This window comes from Anopheles marshallii, chromosome X (assembly GCF_943734725.1).
Source record: "Anopheles marshallii chromosome X, idAnoMarsDA_429_01, whole genome shotgun sequence".
Taxonomy (NCBI): Eukaryota; Metazoa; Arthropoda; class Insecta; order Diptera; family Culicidae; genus Anopheles; species Anopheles marshallii.
This window is the reverse complement of record NC_071325.1, coordinates 10,250,536-10,268,473: the sequence shown is the minus strand read 5'-3', so window position 1 is coordinate 10,268,473 and position 17,938 is coordinate 10,250,536. Positions and strand designations below refer to the sequence as shown.

The 17,938-nt window shown below is 45.7% G+C and overlaps 2 protein-coding genes across 2 annotated transcripts; one reads left to right on the top strand and one right to left on the bottom strand.

Annotated features, from left to right (window-relative positions):
* Positions 1 to 264: 264 nt before the first annotated feature.
* Positions 265 to 1,854, bottom strand: LOC128719252 (TNF receptor-associated factor 3). Its single transcript, XM_053812878.1, has 4 exons — positions 1,768 to 1,854; positions 1,102 to 1,554; positions 661 to 1,014; positions 265 to 591 (listed from the first exon to the last, which is right to left on the bottom strand). Exons 1-4 carry the CDS (start codon positions 1,852 to 1,854, stop codon positions 265 to 267), a joined length of 1,221 nt encoding a protein of 406 aa, XP_053668853.1.
* Positions 1,855 to 3,576: 1,722 nt separating this feature from the next.
* On the top strand, positions 3,577 to 4,738 carry LOC128709409 (UDP-N-acetylglucosamine transporter). Its single transcript, XM_053804408.1, has 2 exons — positions 3,577 to 3,592; positions 3,669 to 4,738. Exons 1-2 carry the CDS (start codon positions 3,577 to 3,579, stop codon positions 4,736 to 4,738), a joined length of 1,086 nt encoding a protein of 361 aa, XP_053660383.1.
* The last annotated feature ends 13,200 nt before the right edge of the window (positions 4,739 to 17,938 follow it).

Below are 17,938 nucleotides of genomic sequence, written 5' to 3'. Positions count from 1 at the left end.
TAAACTCTAATGCGACAGGATAACAACACCGACGGTGCAACGGAATAGTAAACAACAGTAGGAAGCGTGCAACAACCCACCAAACAAAACGGTCGGTAGGGAATTCGCGAGAGCATTCTGCCAGGCGTGCCTAACAAGACGAGTTGTGGACGTGACGCGTGACGGTGTGAGAATTATAACGCGCCCAGTACAGTTGAGATAGAAAAACCCTAGCTTTGCCTTCTGTTTTGGGGATGGTGCACAGTATCGCCTCCACTAACTTGCCTACTCCTGGCTTGTGTCAGCCTGGTATTCCACAATCATCTCGATCATCAAAGAATTATTTTTGAGATAATTGCAGCAGCGAAGTGTTTCGTGCAGTACATGCACGTACTGGTTGCATCCATCCTGTCGGTTTCTTTGCCTTACGATAAACGGCTTGGTGATGTTATGTGCAGTTGAGCGGTCTGCACACTGGTCATGAAGTATAAATGTCGCGTTAAAGCGACACGGCCAATTCAGCAAGGCATCGTACGGCCCGGACAGCACCAACACGCCAGCCGACATGTTGCGGCCCCGATAGGGGCCCACACCGTTCAAGTCCACCTCTACCTGCAATCGCAAGGAAGCAGTAAGTGAAGGTCCAGAGCACCGGTTAGTAACAATCGGTACAACACTCACCTGCAGCGTGTAGCCATACTGGGCATGGCTAAAGATTGGTCCACGCATCATTACATTGTAGGCCTTCGCATTTGCCAAGTGGTAGGAATAGTCATTTATGCACCAAATGATGCGCCCGGTTTGGCTGGCCAATCCGGCCTGATAGTATGCCACCTTGAAATGGTTTTCCATCATATCAAAGCGCTGATTAGTGCGCTGGGTATCTTGCTGATATTTGGTGACCCGCTCTTCCAGCTGTTTAACCTTCTTTTCCAAGTCCGACGACGCGACCGGGATGCCTGCCCCCCCGACAGCTACTGGTGCGTGCTGTGATCCACCCGCCTGGTTGTCCAAGGAGGCCGTAATCGAGAGGGGCTGAAATGGTTTGTGCAGAAAGAAGGGGCGGTTAAGCAGGTGAGCAAAAAAAAAAAAAACACGTCAAACACGGCTGTTGCAACTCACCTCCAACTGGGTCTTTATGTTCTTCAGCTCATGAGCGATCAGCTCGTTCGCATCGTTCGGCGGCTGGCCGCCGGCAGCAGCGATTTTACGCAACACCTCCAACAGCGTATTGCATGCTAGGAGCAACCCATCCAGCCGCGCTTCCAGGTAGACCATGCGGGATTTTACTCCCGCAGCAGACACTTTCATTTCGCGAATGTTTTTCTCTAAACCGAACACCACAGATGCCGTATCATCAACCACAGTGTTGGCCGAGGCTTCATCCATCGACGACATGGTGTTGCTGGCAGTGCTTTCGCGTTCGTAGCTGTTCTTGATGGTCTTGGTCGGTTTCCGCTCACCGTAGCCCGCACTGCAAGTGCTTAGATGTAGCTGGAGTAGTTTCTGCTGTACGATCGCACCACACCCGTTCGGGCACACGATTTGTTTCTGGCGGCAATGCAGCAAATGTTTCTGTCGGTGTGAGTTGGTAAATAGAAAAATATATTAATGCGAACATCGTTAACATTCTATCCAACTTCTGCGTGAATGAAGCAGATAAAAACTAGACCCCCGGACACCATGTTGCAATCATCAAACCGCTTTGCCAGACAGGAAGCTATCTGACGACGCCCGTTCGTAGCGACGCGTCGTGTGTGCGTGTGTTTTGCCGACAGTTTTGCTTACCTCGACAACATTATCATCCAGCCACTCGCTGCAGAGATAGCAGGAAGTTTTAGAATACTTCACCCGCCCTTTGGCTACACGCTCCATCGTACGGTAACGACACAACCGACACAACTGCCGGTTGCAAGAGATGCAAAATTCGCTCCACACAGCGGGCAGCGCAGATACTTTGCAACCACCAGCACCAAATATGGCGACACTTTTCTGTAGCAAAAACGCTCTCGAACCCGGGGAACCGTCGAGTACTTCCGGCCGTGCGCGAACAAAGCCATCGCGCCAGCGTACCTGTGCCGTGCTACCGGTGGTTGATAAAAAATACTGACACCGGCGCGATAAGACCATGGCTAACCCTTCAGTGACGCCGAGGCGTCTTGCCCAACCGTTGGTAAAGCATTACAAAAAAACACACAAAAAATAATAATAAAAACACAATTTCCTGCGCTTAAAAGTCCGATTTTTTTTTTTGCGCTACCCCAATCGAAGCAAGCTCGAGCTCGAACACAGGATCTTTACCATCAGCATCCATCTTTTTCATCTTACGCATCACCACTTTCGTTTGCCAACGCCACTTGAACAATGGAGTTTCAATGAGCGTACGGTGAGATTTTTTAACATGCGCTGGGTTTTTGGATAATTTGGGAAATAATTTTGACTAATTTCACCTGAACGAAATACCAATTTCACTATTACCCGTGCAATCTTCCTATTCGTGGATGGGGAATAAAGATTGGTTAGCAAAACTATTCCATGCACCGTACATGAACATCTCATCAGGTATAGCGGCCCGGTTCCACCATCTTTTTTCTCTCCGTAAGCGAGAATCGAAATATCTCGAAAATCGACCCCAGTACGCATTGGCACCAAACTGCATACTCATCAAATTTGAACCAAACGGGTTCTTCATCGGATCTTACTTGAGCACGACGCGTGGAAAAACCGTATTACACGATTTACACAATTAACCAAATCCGCATTGCCCGCACGCAGGCCGGTGTTAGTTCCGGCGCACTGTTTTACCGCACAAGATATTCACGAAACCGGCACCATTTTGCTCAGCTAAACTGTGCTTCCCCTACCAATTTAGAGATTTACTCACCAGATACGTTGTAACTGCTCAGCGATCGGCAACCAAATATGCTTGCTCGATTGAAACTAGCAAAAATCAGCGCCGAAACGAAAGCTCAGTATGCGTTTATCCGTGTGCGTCCGTTTATTCGTTGAAGCGTTTTTGACATATGTCAGCTGTGGGAAGCGTTGTCAAATAATTAAGTTCTGCAGCTTTGCTTAGCTGTTGCAATGTAAAGGTATAAATCTTATTTAATAAAAAAATCTAAATTTTTGAGGTCTAATTTTACTCCTCCATCTATTCTTTTTTGCATACCAAAACGAAACCCACGTAAATCGGCAGCACAACGCCAGGAAAATGTTTGCAGCCAGCTGTCAAGCTGGTTTGCATCGTTGACGTTGCGAAACGTCAAGCCTGTTCGAAGCGTTCGGCTATTTTGATGTGTTGTTTGTGGAAAAGGGGCAAAGCGGAAGGTACGCCACCGGATGCGGTGGGCAGTTGGTTTTGTTGGCAAAACAAATACCAATACCAATAGCAACAGCCACTGGTGCTGGAAGCGCTAAATAAAACAACACAACGTACACAGCTGCGGGTTAGTGTCAACGTAATCAATTTTTTGTTTGACAATTCTTGACCGCTGTTTCGGGGGTTTTGCCGCAAAGCTATACTTGAATGTGTCCACGTCCGTACACGTATCACGATTTGCTTTCCGTGCTCCTGTCCGTACGATTCCCGTGCACAAGATGAAGGTGACTGCTGGTAAGGACAGAATGATGCGTACACATTAATCTCCTAGCGCTTTCTAACCGGTCCAACAAATTCTTTTCGCAAGCAGCGCATAGCAACAACCTGAAGTACCTTAGCCTCGTCACACTCACGCTGCAGAATGCGATCCTTGGGCTCAGCATGCGTTACGGCCGCACGCGACCGGGCGACCTTTTTCTCAGCTCCACTGCGGTTGTGATGGCGGAGGTGGTAAAGCTGGTTACCAGTCTGTTCCTCGTGTATTTGGAGGAGGGAAAGCATCTGGGCCGGCTGCACGCCGCACTGCATCAAACGATCGTGAAGCAACCGCTCGATACGCTCAAGATCTGCGTACCGTCCATGCTGTACATCATCCAGAATAACCTGCTGTACGTGTCGGCATCGCATCTGGATGCGGCCACGTATCAAGTCACCTATCAGCTCAAGATACTCACCACGGCGGTGTTTGCGGTGCTCATTCTGCGCCGCCGTCTACTGCCCACCCAATGGGCCGCTCTCGTCTTCCTGGTGGTGGGTGTCGCCAGCGTACAGCTGGCACAGACCAGCGAGGACGGTGGTACGGCTGCGACCCGTCAACAATCAATGCCACCCGGCGATGGACCCGCACAGAACCGACTGCTCGGCTTCAGTGCGGCGCTCGGTGCCTGCTTCCTATCAGGGCTGGCCGGTATCTACTTCGAGAAGATGCTCAAAGGTGCAGACATCTCCATCTGGATGCGGAACATCCAGCTGAGCCTGCTCTCGCTGCCGTTCGGTTTGCTAACGTGTGCGGTAAACGATGGCGCGCAGCTCGCCGCCCATGGGTTCTTCTACGGCTATGATGGATTTGTCATCTATCTGGTCATCCTGCAAGCGGTCGGTGGTTTAATTGTGGCCGTGGTCGTCAAATATGCGGATAACATTCTCAAGGGTTTCGCCACCTCGCTCGCCATCATCATCTCTTGCGTTGTGTCGATCTACCTTTTCGATTTCAGCCTTTCATTACAGTTTACCGTCGGTGCGGCGCTGGTAATTGGTTCCGTTTTCCTGTACGGTTACGACCCAGCGTCCAAGGGTGCAAAGTCAATACTGAGCGGCACACGGACAACGCCCAAGAGCCTAGCCGAGGCGGAAGAGCGGCTGCTTGCGGAAAAGGTTTAGGAAAAATCTTGTAACAGTGCTGGTAAGCAGGCGCAATCCTCGAATACGTAGATGGAATGTTTTCATTATTATATTTAATCTACACCGGCGAGCGTTTCAAACTAAGGCATTCTATTTCATTTAATGTGTGTTGTTTTGGTTTACGCTAGTATGGATCTTCTCTCTTTCTTTTTAGTGGATCAGAAACTTTTGCCCGACCTGCCTTGCCTATCACCATAGGCGATGGAATTTGTCAGTTGTCGAAAAGTCATTCTGGCTAGTGAGGATCTTTATAACCCAATAGTGCAGATGTACATTTGATGTTTGAAGTGTATATCCTTCCTTTGATTTATAACGAATGTGTTGGACATAATATTGGGATTGGATGGCTATATTTTCTGACAACATAAATGACCAGCAGTATGCGATACAAAAGTTACAACTTTTTAAAAATAAACTTCCCCTTCTTTGTGACACTGCCATCTCACGACGTCCAACATAACAACGAAGTTCGTCGTGCGCAAATTTTAAAACACAACAGTAAAGCTATACAAATGTCCAAAGCTTTTGGGATGTTCGCCAGGTGTAGTTTTCTTTTGGGGTCCTTTCGCAAGGGGACCACTATTAGTCATAACAAAACGATAGCGAATAAGCAATATACTTTCGAACGAGCGTCTAGGGGGCAACAGTGAGGGCACAATCATAGCTGGGGTAGGATGTATTTGGAAAATTTCAACTTGTTACTTAGCAGAATCGAAATCTGTATTGTTAGGTTGTAAGCGCGATTGCACATGTTAGCAATTAGTATCGAAAGTGATGAGCTGCCTTGCACGATGCCGTATAGTGGCGTATGGTTTTACTCCTACCGTATTTGTTTAGGTCGATTGCTAAACATACTGGTTTTGCGATGCGATATACTGGAAATTGAATGGTTTGTGCTTTCATAATATCTATATATCTACGTCATTCCACACCTCTTGTCTTGCGAGGGTAGGATCACCGGAGACGAAGGAACGCTACATCACACCACTGTAAATCGTGGAAGCGTTAGAAGCAAAACTTTATATGTTATATATACATCTAGAAAAGTAAAACAACAATAATAAATTGTATCAAAATGACTTTTTTGCGATAAGTTACAATAACATCTTTATTGCTCGTATGATATTGTTTTATAATAAACTAAACGTAGAACAGTATTTTCAATACTTTCACTACCTTAGCCGGGGTGTTAATTACTTCTAAGGTTAACTCTAAGTTGTAAGTCTTGTGTGAGAATTATTGAAGATTGGCTGTTCGAGTCAGAGTCAGTTTATAATTCCTTAGACTTCCCAACCAAATTCTGCTACACCCAGGCTATGATGTCACCAAGGTGTAGTTCGTCACTTTTCTCTTGGAAATCTTATGCAGTGCAGGCATGTTCATATTCATATTTTTGTTAACGAATAGGGTGGCATTGCCCACAGCTGATCAATTGCTGACAACATTCCTTTTGTTTAGTGTATTCTACATTAATTCGCTATCATTTAGGCTTTCCTAAAACCGGAAGAGGGTTTACTTCAAATTTTAAACAGTTAACTTCTTAATAATTCATGCTTATAAAGGTGCTCTACCGGCATAGGATGTTATCTTATGTATTTTTTAAACTTCAACGGACAAAACGAAACGATCAAAGCATTCTTTTCCGATCTGGGATCACGGAACTTGTATTTATATGACATAGAATATTGCTCACCTAAATGTTGTTTGTTTTGCTGCCTACTTTGTAATTGACGTACACTTCCTTGAAAAGAAAGCGAGTATTTTAGTAATTTATTATTTTTTTTAATTTCAAAAAAATATTGAATGTAAAAGTAGCTGACTCAAAATACGGTGTGGTGAAAATTTAATTTCAAGTAAACGCACCAATTTAATTAATTTTTATTAGTAAACTATTTTTATATAATTTGTTTTGAAGTAACGACCTGTCCGTATTGTTTTGCAACTGATTTATTATAGTAATAAAACACCTGCTTCCACATCGTAAAACAATTCGCTCATGAACAGCTCTGAACAGCTATTCATTCGTTCATCCGCGGAACGTCCATTGGGGCCTTTAAACACACGCACACATTCCCCGTCCCGTTCCATGCATTTACTGCTGGATGACAAACACCCCCCCATCACACACACACTCATATAGGTACGATATCCGAACAAATTCCATACGGGCGAGAACGATTCAATGAAGGGCAAATAATAGTGCTGTTAAGCATGTGTGCGTGTGTGCGGCGCGCGTACGGTGTTCATCTGTGGGGGAAACAGACCGAAATCGGTTCATTTCCCGCTGATCTCTCGGTGCGTGCGGACGTGCGCCTTGTCCGTTGGCTTGCCGCTTAGTTGTTTTTGGTTTAACAGAAGCATAAAAAACGAGTCCTAACACCAACAAATATAACCGTACGACGGTGATATAGTAATGAACACACGGATAAGCCGAGATTAGTGATAAAAGCAGCCTCGTCTGTAAAGTGTTGCTGGTTTAGCAGTGGGAATACCGTTGCCGGCGAAATTTCCTCCGAGACGTGTTTATACGCGTAAGTGTGCATGTATGCATGTGTGTGTGTGTTTATTTGTTCGGCGAGGTGGTAACCCCTTTTTCCGCGTCATCATCGTCACTGTCATCGCCACCGTGCGTGTAAATCGTGAATCACCGTCGATACGTGGGATGCATGTGTGTGTGTGCGTTTTTTTTTACATACGCAACCACCGGTTCGATTTCCTCGTGCGGATGTGCGGAAATAGAGTGGCGGTGTTCGCATGTATGTGTGTGTGTGTGTTTGTGTGTAACAAATTGGGCTCGTAAGTTGAACCCTTCCGGAGGAGTTTTTGTGCGCAACCCAACTGAAGCTGATTTTCGAGCATAATTAACAAATGGCAGGGAACAGAATAGCAAGCAAATAATATGCATTTTACTGCTTGTTGCTGCAACATTGTGCAACAGAAAGACGTGAAGGGGTGGGGGGGGGATTCCCAAATCGATCGATCTTCATAGCATGTTTGCTTACTGGTGTATGTGTGTGTATGTGAATTTGTAGCCACCTATCAGAAGGATTGTTCAAAGAGAACTCCACACCACCTCTCTCTATCAACCCATTGCTACCTTTGTCTCCTCCCCCACTGCCCTCTCCAACTCCCCTCACCCACTAGTATCCTTTTCCACCAGGCTGTTTCTGATGATGGTAGCTCGCATGCACGACCCACACACGCGGTGTGTGTTCATTTATCCGGTCTGCGGCCCACACGTTCATTCTAAGCGCGCACTACCACCAGCACGCCGGAGTGACAGGAATGCCGTCACTATACCGCCGCTGCTGCCCACTCCAATGTGTGCTCCCCGACCAGAAAACGGAAGATGCTAGTGCTTGATGATTTTTTGTTGTTGTTTAATTATCCATACTTTTTCCCTGCCGGGTCGTTACCACGCGGTGGGTAAGGGAAATTCATTTTCCGCCATACGAACAAGTTCCGGCTGACGGTGTGCGTGAACGATGGCCAGGTCGGCAACCAGGTGGCCCGTTTGTTCGGATGCGCGTTTGCTCTGTGTACGTGGGCATGTTCGCGAAACCTGCAAACTAACACGATCGACGGCGTCACCAGAATGTGTGCACTTATCCTTTCTCCATCTCTTGACCCCTCCTGTAAGCTACCTGCTGGTGGTAGTGGGGCACTAGGAAACAGTTCGTTTCAAACGCACGGGACGAGAAGAGGGAGCACGAGCATCGTTCCGAACGGAAGGAGTAACAGAGTCGGCATGCTAAAATCGAATGGATTTGTCAGCAGGGACCGAACTTTTGAATGAATGTGTGTGCGTTGCATAGTGTTCTGATTATAGTGTAAAACTTTGCGGACAATGTGATAAATCGCGTGGACATATGTGCGGACATTGTTTCGTTTTTGCTTGCTATTGTTATTCTCCAACACTTTCAAAGAGTTGAGTAAACCCTCGATGGCACGTGTGTGTGTGTGTTGAAAATGGAGTTCCCAAAATGAGCGCATGTATTGGGGTGCTTTTTTTTGCTGGTGTTGTTGGTGCTTCAAACACGTTTCTCAACACTGCAGGATTTTCCTCAAGCTTGGTGTGCTGGCTGAATGTAAGAATGTGTGCACAATACTGTCCGAATACTCGGTGTGCTCCCTTAAATGGTAGTGCACGAACACAGCAGCGCCACCACAAAAAAATCATACGCACCTACACACATAAGCACCATCGCAGCATCAGACCTGCGCGTTTCAATCACTGCTACTCCTGTGTTCATTTCAATTTTAAGGGAGTCGTCTATTGCTACGCCTGATCTAAAAGGTTTTGTACTTTCACACAAAACATGAAAATATTAGATGTACTGCTGGAAGTCTGTTTACGAAATGGCGTGTTGGAAGGAACCTTCATACAAACAAACAAATATTGGTGACAATACGTCAATAGCATATATACTCCGATGTTTTGAAGGTGGTGTGCTCTACCTCTCCAATGAAACTCAAGGAAGCACATGTCGACTGAAGTTCCTAAAGTTACGACGGGCATAGCCCGAAGTAGAGCGCCACCTCAGAAAGTGCGAGACCACCGCGAGATGATGTCGTCGCGGTGCTCGTGCGAACTCGTCATGGTCGTTGAACCAAACCTGCTTAAGGAAAGACGGTCTGTGCGCGTGGCCACTCAAATCCCAAACCGTTTGAGTGCACGCATGTAAATATGGAACGCAATAGAGCGACGGCAAGGCAGCGCACACACACCTGACGGTGGCCGGCCAGGTACGGCAGTGACCGCAGCGTCAACACACACCGTACGACCGAAAGGCGGTCTCAACGCAACGCACGAACACACGCGCACCGGGCGTACACGCCCGACTAAAACCGAAGGAGACAGTTTCATCAGCTGCTGTTACAATGGTTTTTGGGCTTTTGCAGGCTGTTTCTTTGTTTTATTCTTTTTGGTTTTCCTTTCGGCCCCCAAGGCGTTTGTTCTCCGCGGGTTATTTTTGTGCGGGATACCCGATTCCGCCTCGGTTCCGATCGACTAACCCACACTAGTGTCTGCAATTTTTCGTGCAGGTGTGCTAAAGCGGTAGAAACCTGATGCTTATATATGCTCTCGCTCCAGAGGCTACTGATGTGTGCAATGTGTGACAAGCTTACGTAGCAGGTTCCGGACGAAAATGACTGAATCAGGCCTTGTACAAGTTTGCCAAACTGCCGAACATACACATGCCACATGAAAAAAACTCTTCAGAATGTGATGAGTGTATCGTGATCAAAATTGATATCAATCAATATTGATTTACTTGTTATGAGACTCACCATGTTGAACGTAATGTGGCTTGTTCAGGCATATGTCTCACATTCAATTACTTGCTATACCGCAGTCAGAACCCTACAGCGACATTGACACTAGAACTACCGGACCAGTCATTTTGACCGGAACGCTTCATTTTCATTACATTTATTTTTGGAGTAAAACAATTCTACCATAGCCGTTGCATGACTTTTACATATCTTTGCTGTAGTATGAATTCAAGAACATATTAAAAAATAAGCCACGACATCGAATTTGTTTATAAAGTGACCATTAATGAAAAACGCTTGGTAGTTCTAGTGTTAAAACAAAGCTACTGCTTAGTACTTCTTCAAACTTCTTGAAGAACAAAGAGTTATTTTTTAATACTGCTGAAGCCGCTGTAGAATTGTTCTCACTTTTCAGGTAGGTTTGACCTGCTCGATACACCATCGCCAAGGATTCACCGTTTCTGGTGTTTCCTTTTGGTGGGTACCTTCGTCTAATGGAGTTTGTGCCTGCTGTATGGCGATATTCACACGACCTAAATGGCAAACGAACAAACTGCAACGAAAAACGGAAGAATCGACCCTACGGCCGTTTTGTCCTTATAGTTGTAAGATACGCCTTCAATCTTTTGGTTTTCTCGATAAACTTTACGTCTACCTGAGGTTTCAAACTATTTTTACCACCAGTTGAAGTTGGGTGGAATTCGAAAGATACATTGCAAAACCCAAATGCCCTGGCATTGACATTGTGGGCGCGACGATGGTTGGGTTAGAGGGGACCGGATATACGTCATGTGTTGGTAGTAATATTAACTTAAAAAAATCAGACTAAATCCTTATCCATACAGCAGTTTAAAGCGATTTTCGACTATAATTCCCAGATTTTCCAAAAACGCACAGCTATTGGATCTGACTAGATCTCCACCTGGTTTGTAGATAAGTCCGAACGATCAGACAAACGTGATATGGTTATATTACGATAACTATTCTCCAGAATTGTGGCGGCCCGGTGGTTTATTGGTAGCGGCGGAGGTCTTCAGGTCTTCAAAACCAGGTTTAAAATCCCATCCGGATCAAACCTCCGTACGCAGCACTGACTATCCAGATACGGGTAAATAAAGTCCAAGAGAGCCGGAAAGGGCAGACCTCTTGAAGTGGTTGTGTCGATAAAGAAGAAGATTCTCCAGAAGGCTACATTCCTGATTCTGTTCCTATATCCACAACTCGACAACTTCTGCAGGAGTCCTCCAGATTGCTCATGGTTGAGCCCCGTCATCTGCCAATCTTATATGCAGGATTTTCTGGCGAATTTATCAACTCCATCACTGCATCTCAATTTGAGCCTGGACCTGTAGGTTCAAGACCGAAAAGTTCCGGCATAGTGACGGCATTTAGGACGACCTAAACGTAATTTGACCGGGCTGGGTCGTCCGGTGTCCTTCTCATGACATGACCAGCCCAGCGGACTCTGGCGAGTATAAATTCGCTGCACGACAGTATGTTCAACGTACAACTCGTAGAACCCATCATTGTAGTACGGAGCCAAAACTCCTCCGGAGTACACGGCTAGAACACGGCTGCATCACACGCGTTATCCTCTGTATTATGTATGAGAAATTGGGAATGTTCTAGCCATGTTTTAACGGCGTCAGTACGTCTACTTACTGGTGAACATTTACCGAGAAATGTTGTAACAGTATAGGTTCGGAATGTATCCATTCCTGGTTCATGGTGTTTTTAGGGTAACAAAATGTGCACAAACAAAAAAAAAAGGTTAGTTGATAAGCTTTCAGATATTTCGCTTTTTTCCTTCCGCCATCGATTTTGCTGAACTGTTGCTAGGTTGGCAGAATGAAAAGCTCGTGTTACTGTACTGCATGTCGACATGTCGTTGCTGCATTGTGGATATTCCTTTTCGGTCCCAAAGCTCTCCGTACATTCTTTACGGTGGCCTTCCTTCAACCTGTGTGCGCCAGCTGCCGGCTTGACAGCGAACCCAACCTGTACGTATCTTGTGCACGTAAGCATTGTAAACCGGACACTTTCAACCAAAGCAGCTAGAAGCATGGTCCCTGCCTCACACGGCTGCAGGTTTTCGGTTTACCACGCTCTCTCGCTTCTTCTAGCGCGATCTGATTGTGTTGTTCTGCGCGTTGCGTGCCGCGAGTGCTCCGCGCTATGGTAGCGACTGGTGCGGTGTGCGCAAACCGGCGAAGATGATCCCAAAACTGACCGCAGCACATTTCGCACAGTGCAACCACCTCGAGCGCGTTAACCAACCAAACTGATCCGATTCCGATCCGGACCGATTGCGTTTCTCTATCCAGACCCACCTCTCGCATTACGCCGTTGCCTCGTTTGCTAGTAAGCACAGGCGGTTCATCGGTGCGGTTCGCCAACCTCGATCGCCCAACCGAGCAGAATACGTCTCGCCTAGGTGTGTGCGTCTCGACCGTGTGCGCATAAGCTCACCCCCTCCCCCCCAAACTACGTTGCTTCTCGGATTTTCTGCGATGCCCCCCACGATCAAAGGCCCCCAACACACTCGAGGCCGGCGTTATCGAGGGCGGCTTCAACCCAAACACCCCTTTCGGTACGGCACGAAAAAATACTTCCTACATGCGTAGGTAATTGTGTGTAGCAGCTATGTGGTACAATGGCGTGTGCGAGCTTAGGTTAAAAATATATATAATTTGATCGCCTACCTTACAATGAGCCCTCTCGGTTGAGTTGAAACAGAGTCCGATACCTTCAACCACGAGCTCACACACGTCTACCCTCTATTTGATCTTACTCGATTAAACACCATCGACAACCATTTGTCATCAGATATCTAGACGATGTCTATACTAAGAGATCTTACTGCATAAATCTTAGCTGTTCCTCTTTGTGGCATTAAAGTCGCAGGCGTTTAGGTCTGTTATATTTGGCCATTTTTCCAACCAGCAGTTAACCAGCGAATGAACTCCTCAGAAATCTTTGGTAAATATACTTAGGGCCACATCGATAATCATGTTGGAAGATATAGCAGACGGTATCGATGGTAACAATCTGTCTGATTGTGGCAGACGATCACTTGATAACCACCGTAAACATCACTGCAATCTCCTATTTTTGCCCTTTTAGTATTTAGAATGTGACATCAAAAGTATTCTTTACCTTTGCACTAACACTTCTGCTATTAGCAACAGCAATCGTCTATGTGTATTTAGGTGTTTCTGCTGCTTTTAGGTGCGTTATAGGTCCATAAACCAATGTGATGACAACATCACAGCTCGCTTGTAATAGAACCGGACAAATTCTTGTTCTCTTTTTGCACGAGACGTCCAGCAGACTGACGTCAGTAGCAAGATGCGAGTAGCTTCGTTATGTGGTGTGTTCGTTCGATTCGATAAGCTGCGTTTTCGTGCATATCTCGAAGCGTCTGCTGATCGTTGTTAGATGAAGCGAAGAGTGCTAACTCACACTGTAAGCTTTCGGTGCACTACGTTCTTAACACTTTACTTGTGGGGAGACGCCATTGGCGCGTACACCTGGTTGGCACATTACGCACACTACAGCAGCTCGATAGTTGCGGGTAGAGGTGGGGTGATCGATCAATAAGCCGGCGTTTTGGTGTGTTAGATGTGTTGAGATTGACATGCAATCATGTCGTCTGTATTCGTTTCAGTGCGTTGAGTTCCAGTGGAGAACTCTACGGGTAATGGCAATAGTGGTGTGATACGGCGATGTAAAGTTCTGACTGTGTGAGATTGTGTTCGATGTGCGTATGTGATGAGGCATTGCAGGGACACTAAGACGTCCTTCTCACGATCCATTGCCCTGAGGATTCATGAATCTTTTGAGAGGCGACTACTGACTTGAATAACTCCTCATTAAAGGTTCATATGAATGACTCTTCTCAATAGATTCATTAAGCACAACACTAGTTTGCAGGTATCTCTAGTATCTCTCAGTTTGTGTTAGTGATCTATGTAGTGGGAAACATTCTAGTTAGAGCTGTGTCGCAGTCGAGCAGATGTCACTGAGCATATTACACCGTTTTAATTGGCCATTCTAGCCATTCGATTGACTTTCTGGATGAGTATAATTGAATAGAGAATTTGTTCCATACTTTCCCTGCCATGTGGAAGTAGAATTCAATAGCGAAATTGAAACTTTTCTACCGATACCGAGGCAACAGATGCTTATTCTGTTCTAACCTTCTAACCGCTTCCTACCCAGCATGGCCAGGTTCCGGCTGTTTCTCCGGCCCGTGCCGAAGGAATGGGAATTAATTAAAAGTTTTCCCGGCACAACAAACTCGTTCGGCGTAAAAGGTGAATATTTAGTCTCCAGTCTTTTTGATCCGATTTCCCCCAGTAGTTTTCTTACTTGGCCGTGCACACATAGGCGTGGCGTTTTCTAACATGCTGCTAGCTCTTGGTTTTGTATCCTGAAGATGCATTTTTATTTTATCCTTCGTCTATTTCTCTAGTTGCCATCCCATTCGGTGCCATTTGCTCATTAGAGGAAAGTTATCTGTGACTGTTATCTGTGACAGAAAATGGAGATAACGATCTGCTGCCTGCAGGGTAGCTTTTCATCGGTATTTTCCAATGTGTGGCACTTTGCAGGTGAGGAGAAGTGTGCTCCTCGCCGATTGGGAATGGACTATTTTTTTCTCGATTGCAACTCTGCGTCCAATTAGCAAACTTACTGGCCGGGGCATAGAAATCTATACGGATCAAAATCAGCGAAATCAAACCTCTATGCGCAGCATTGCTAGTGACAGTGATATGATTAGAAAAGCAGATGTGTGAAATGGAAAATTCTGAAACTCGCAGATCCAGGTGCATCTAGCAAACGAGATATCAAACTTTTGCTTCATTCACCAAGGCTTTGGTGTACATTTCACCCAAACAGGCATCCATCTCCGCTTTTGCATTAATCAATTATAAAAAAGTAGTCCAGCTGCAGATCTGGGCACACCGGCACAGCGTTGCCCGAAGCTCACGGCCATGTCAATGTCCATTAGTCGGATTTATTTGCTGCAGAAAAACAAGGAAGACGAAACAAAATAGCGAACGAATAATTGTACTTCCCTTCCGGCAAATGGTGCACCGATTGTGATTGATACTGCGAGCCTTTTGCCATTTTTTTTTTTTGCAGTGACTCAAACACAAACAAAAATGAAAGGAAACAGCCCACCTACACAGCCCGGTCCGTGTTCCTGTTCCCCACAGTTACAGTATTTGCATCCATCCCAGGTCACCCGGGAACGTTTTGCAGTTGCTCAAAACCGAGGCAATATATACATAAAAACGGCACGCACATAAAACGCAATCCAATAACGCACATAAACTCAACGCAATCCTATCTATTTATTCTGTGTGCATAGCAACAAGTGCATGGCTGTTGTCGGGAAACGAAGCGGGGACCTATTCTGCAGTTTCCCCGTGGAAAACAGCTATTGCTACAGTAGATGCGGCAATTTTTTTTTTTTCATCCCGTTCTTCTTCGGTATCTCTGGTCGATGAGGGGAGAATATGCTTCTCGAGTGCGGTGCATTTAATGGAAGATTCCAGCAGCGCCTAACTAACCGTACGAGAAGAAGCTGTGCAAACAATAGCGGCAAAATACGCGAAGGCGATATTCGGACGAACGGCGACTTGCGGCAGAAATATGGGAACCAAAGAATCTACGGCCCCAACGACCGATGAAGATGTTTCGATCAATTCGCAATGATAAATATACGTTATACACTAGAGATGAGAATAATCACTCTTTTCAATGATTTGAATCGGAGTCAAAGAGTGGGTTTAAAGATTTGAAACCTTTACTCACTCTTTTGAGATTCATTAAAAAATATTACACTGCATTTATGTTTTTACCACTCTTTTGCGTTTATACTCACTCTTACTCTCTGTGCCGACTAGAAACTCACTCAGGAGTGAGTAAAACTGTTTTATCACTCTTTGGATTATAATCACTCTGTAAGAGTGAGTAAAAGAGTATTTTCACTCTTTGGATTATAATCACTCTGTAAGAGTGAGTAAAAGAGTATCATCACTCTTTTGGGATTGTAAGCACCGAGGATGAGTGAGAAAACGTGTTTTATCACTCTCTTTGGATTTTATTCATCGCCCGCCAGGGGATCCCTTGTCGTTTCCTGGACGTTTTCTCACTCATCCTCGGTGCTTACAATCCCAAAAGAGTGATAATACTCTTTTACTCACTCTTACAGAGTGATTATAATCCAAAGAGTGATAATACTCTTTTACTCACTCTTACAGAGTGATTATAATCCAAAGAGTGATAAAACAGTTTTACTCACTCCTGAGTGAGTTTCTAGTCGGCACAGAGAGTAAGAGTGAGTATAAACGCAAAAGAGTGGTTAAAGGAGTCATAAAAACTCTTCGTGCTGATTTATATTCATTCACTCTCTCGAAGGTTTCAAATCACTCACTCACTCTTACTCAGCGTGCACATCTCTATTATACACCGTCGATTACAAACCGACTGTTGCCTATACAATAGAATTACTTTTCAACTAATCAGCATGTTTTTGAGCCAAGATATTGATTGACTATTAACTTATCCTCGAACGGCGCGGTCCGGTGGTGTATTGGTAGCGGCGTTGGTTTTCACACGACAGGACCGAGGAGAAATCCCATCCGGACCAATCCCGCCCGAAGCAAAGACTTTATTATCCAACTACGTCGTAAAATAAGTCGATACACTCTGGCCGTTCTAGTGATAACAATAATAATAATAGATATATGCATTTTTGGAACTGATAACTGATATATATTATTTTTCCTGTTTTTTTCTCATTTTAGCACAAACGTCCTTACCATTTAACGATATCGCATGACTCACGGTGAAGACGAACATAAACGTGACGCTTCCGTCCAGGAAGCGGAGATTAACAAGTGTCAGTGCTGATCGTCCGAGCTTTACTTGATGTATGCTGGATAGCCGGGAATCCTGGCGGCGGCACACGCTACAACGTCCAAGGCAGCCTTATTTTAATCGGTCGCCACGCACCTACACCCGGCCGACGGTTACGGCCGCTACTGCGACAGTGCGGGCGGTGTGTTAGATGGGCTTGCGCAAGCGCGAACCGAGAGGGTGTAGGGACGGGGGTGTCGAGGGAAGGTCGTAGTGCGTCCATTGTTGTCCGTTTGCTATAAAAAGGGTACACGGTCAGTGAAATTGCGTCCAGTGAAAGTTGTGCCACCGGATGGGAGAGTCAGTTGTACCTGAGTGCTGCTCCCGGTAAAATATTCTAGTGTCCTGCACTTCCCCAACAGTGTTTTGGGAGTGCGATGAGTGTAAATGAGCACCTATTGTGGTTTTTTTTTTAAAGTAAATGTAAGTGAAGGTGTTCAAAATCGAAACGATTATCTGTGGTGTCCCAGACCAGTGAGTTGGAATTGTACATAAAACTAATTCGTTCGTGCGAAAAAAAAACGAAGTAGCAACTACACAATCAAACAGTCTTCGGAGCAGTCCGAACCGAAATACTCCCGATCAACCCAGCCAAAACGAAAGAAAACATACAGAAAAGGAAAGATCACTAGCGGGTTCAAACGACAAGTGTTACCAGCGCGCGTGTGTGGTTTATCTTCGGTATTGTGACACAATCAACCTGTTCCATCGTGTGTTCGGTACCGCACACGGGAACTCCAGTGAAAGGATCACCCGGAATGATGGTTACCAGGCACTGTCGAGTGCTTTCCGGCATGGGAGAAAAATGAACGCCACTCGCTTGGTAAAGCATCGTGCTGCTAATGGTACCGTCGGACAAATGTCTGCAAGTGGACGCGGCAATATCCACAGCGATCAACACGATCAACCGAAACGCGGTGAGCGCCCCTCGCGAACAGGCATCGTTCCCGAGCTGCTAGATCGTGGACGAGC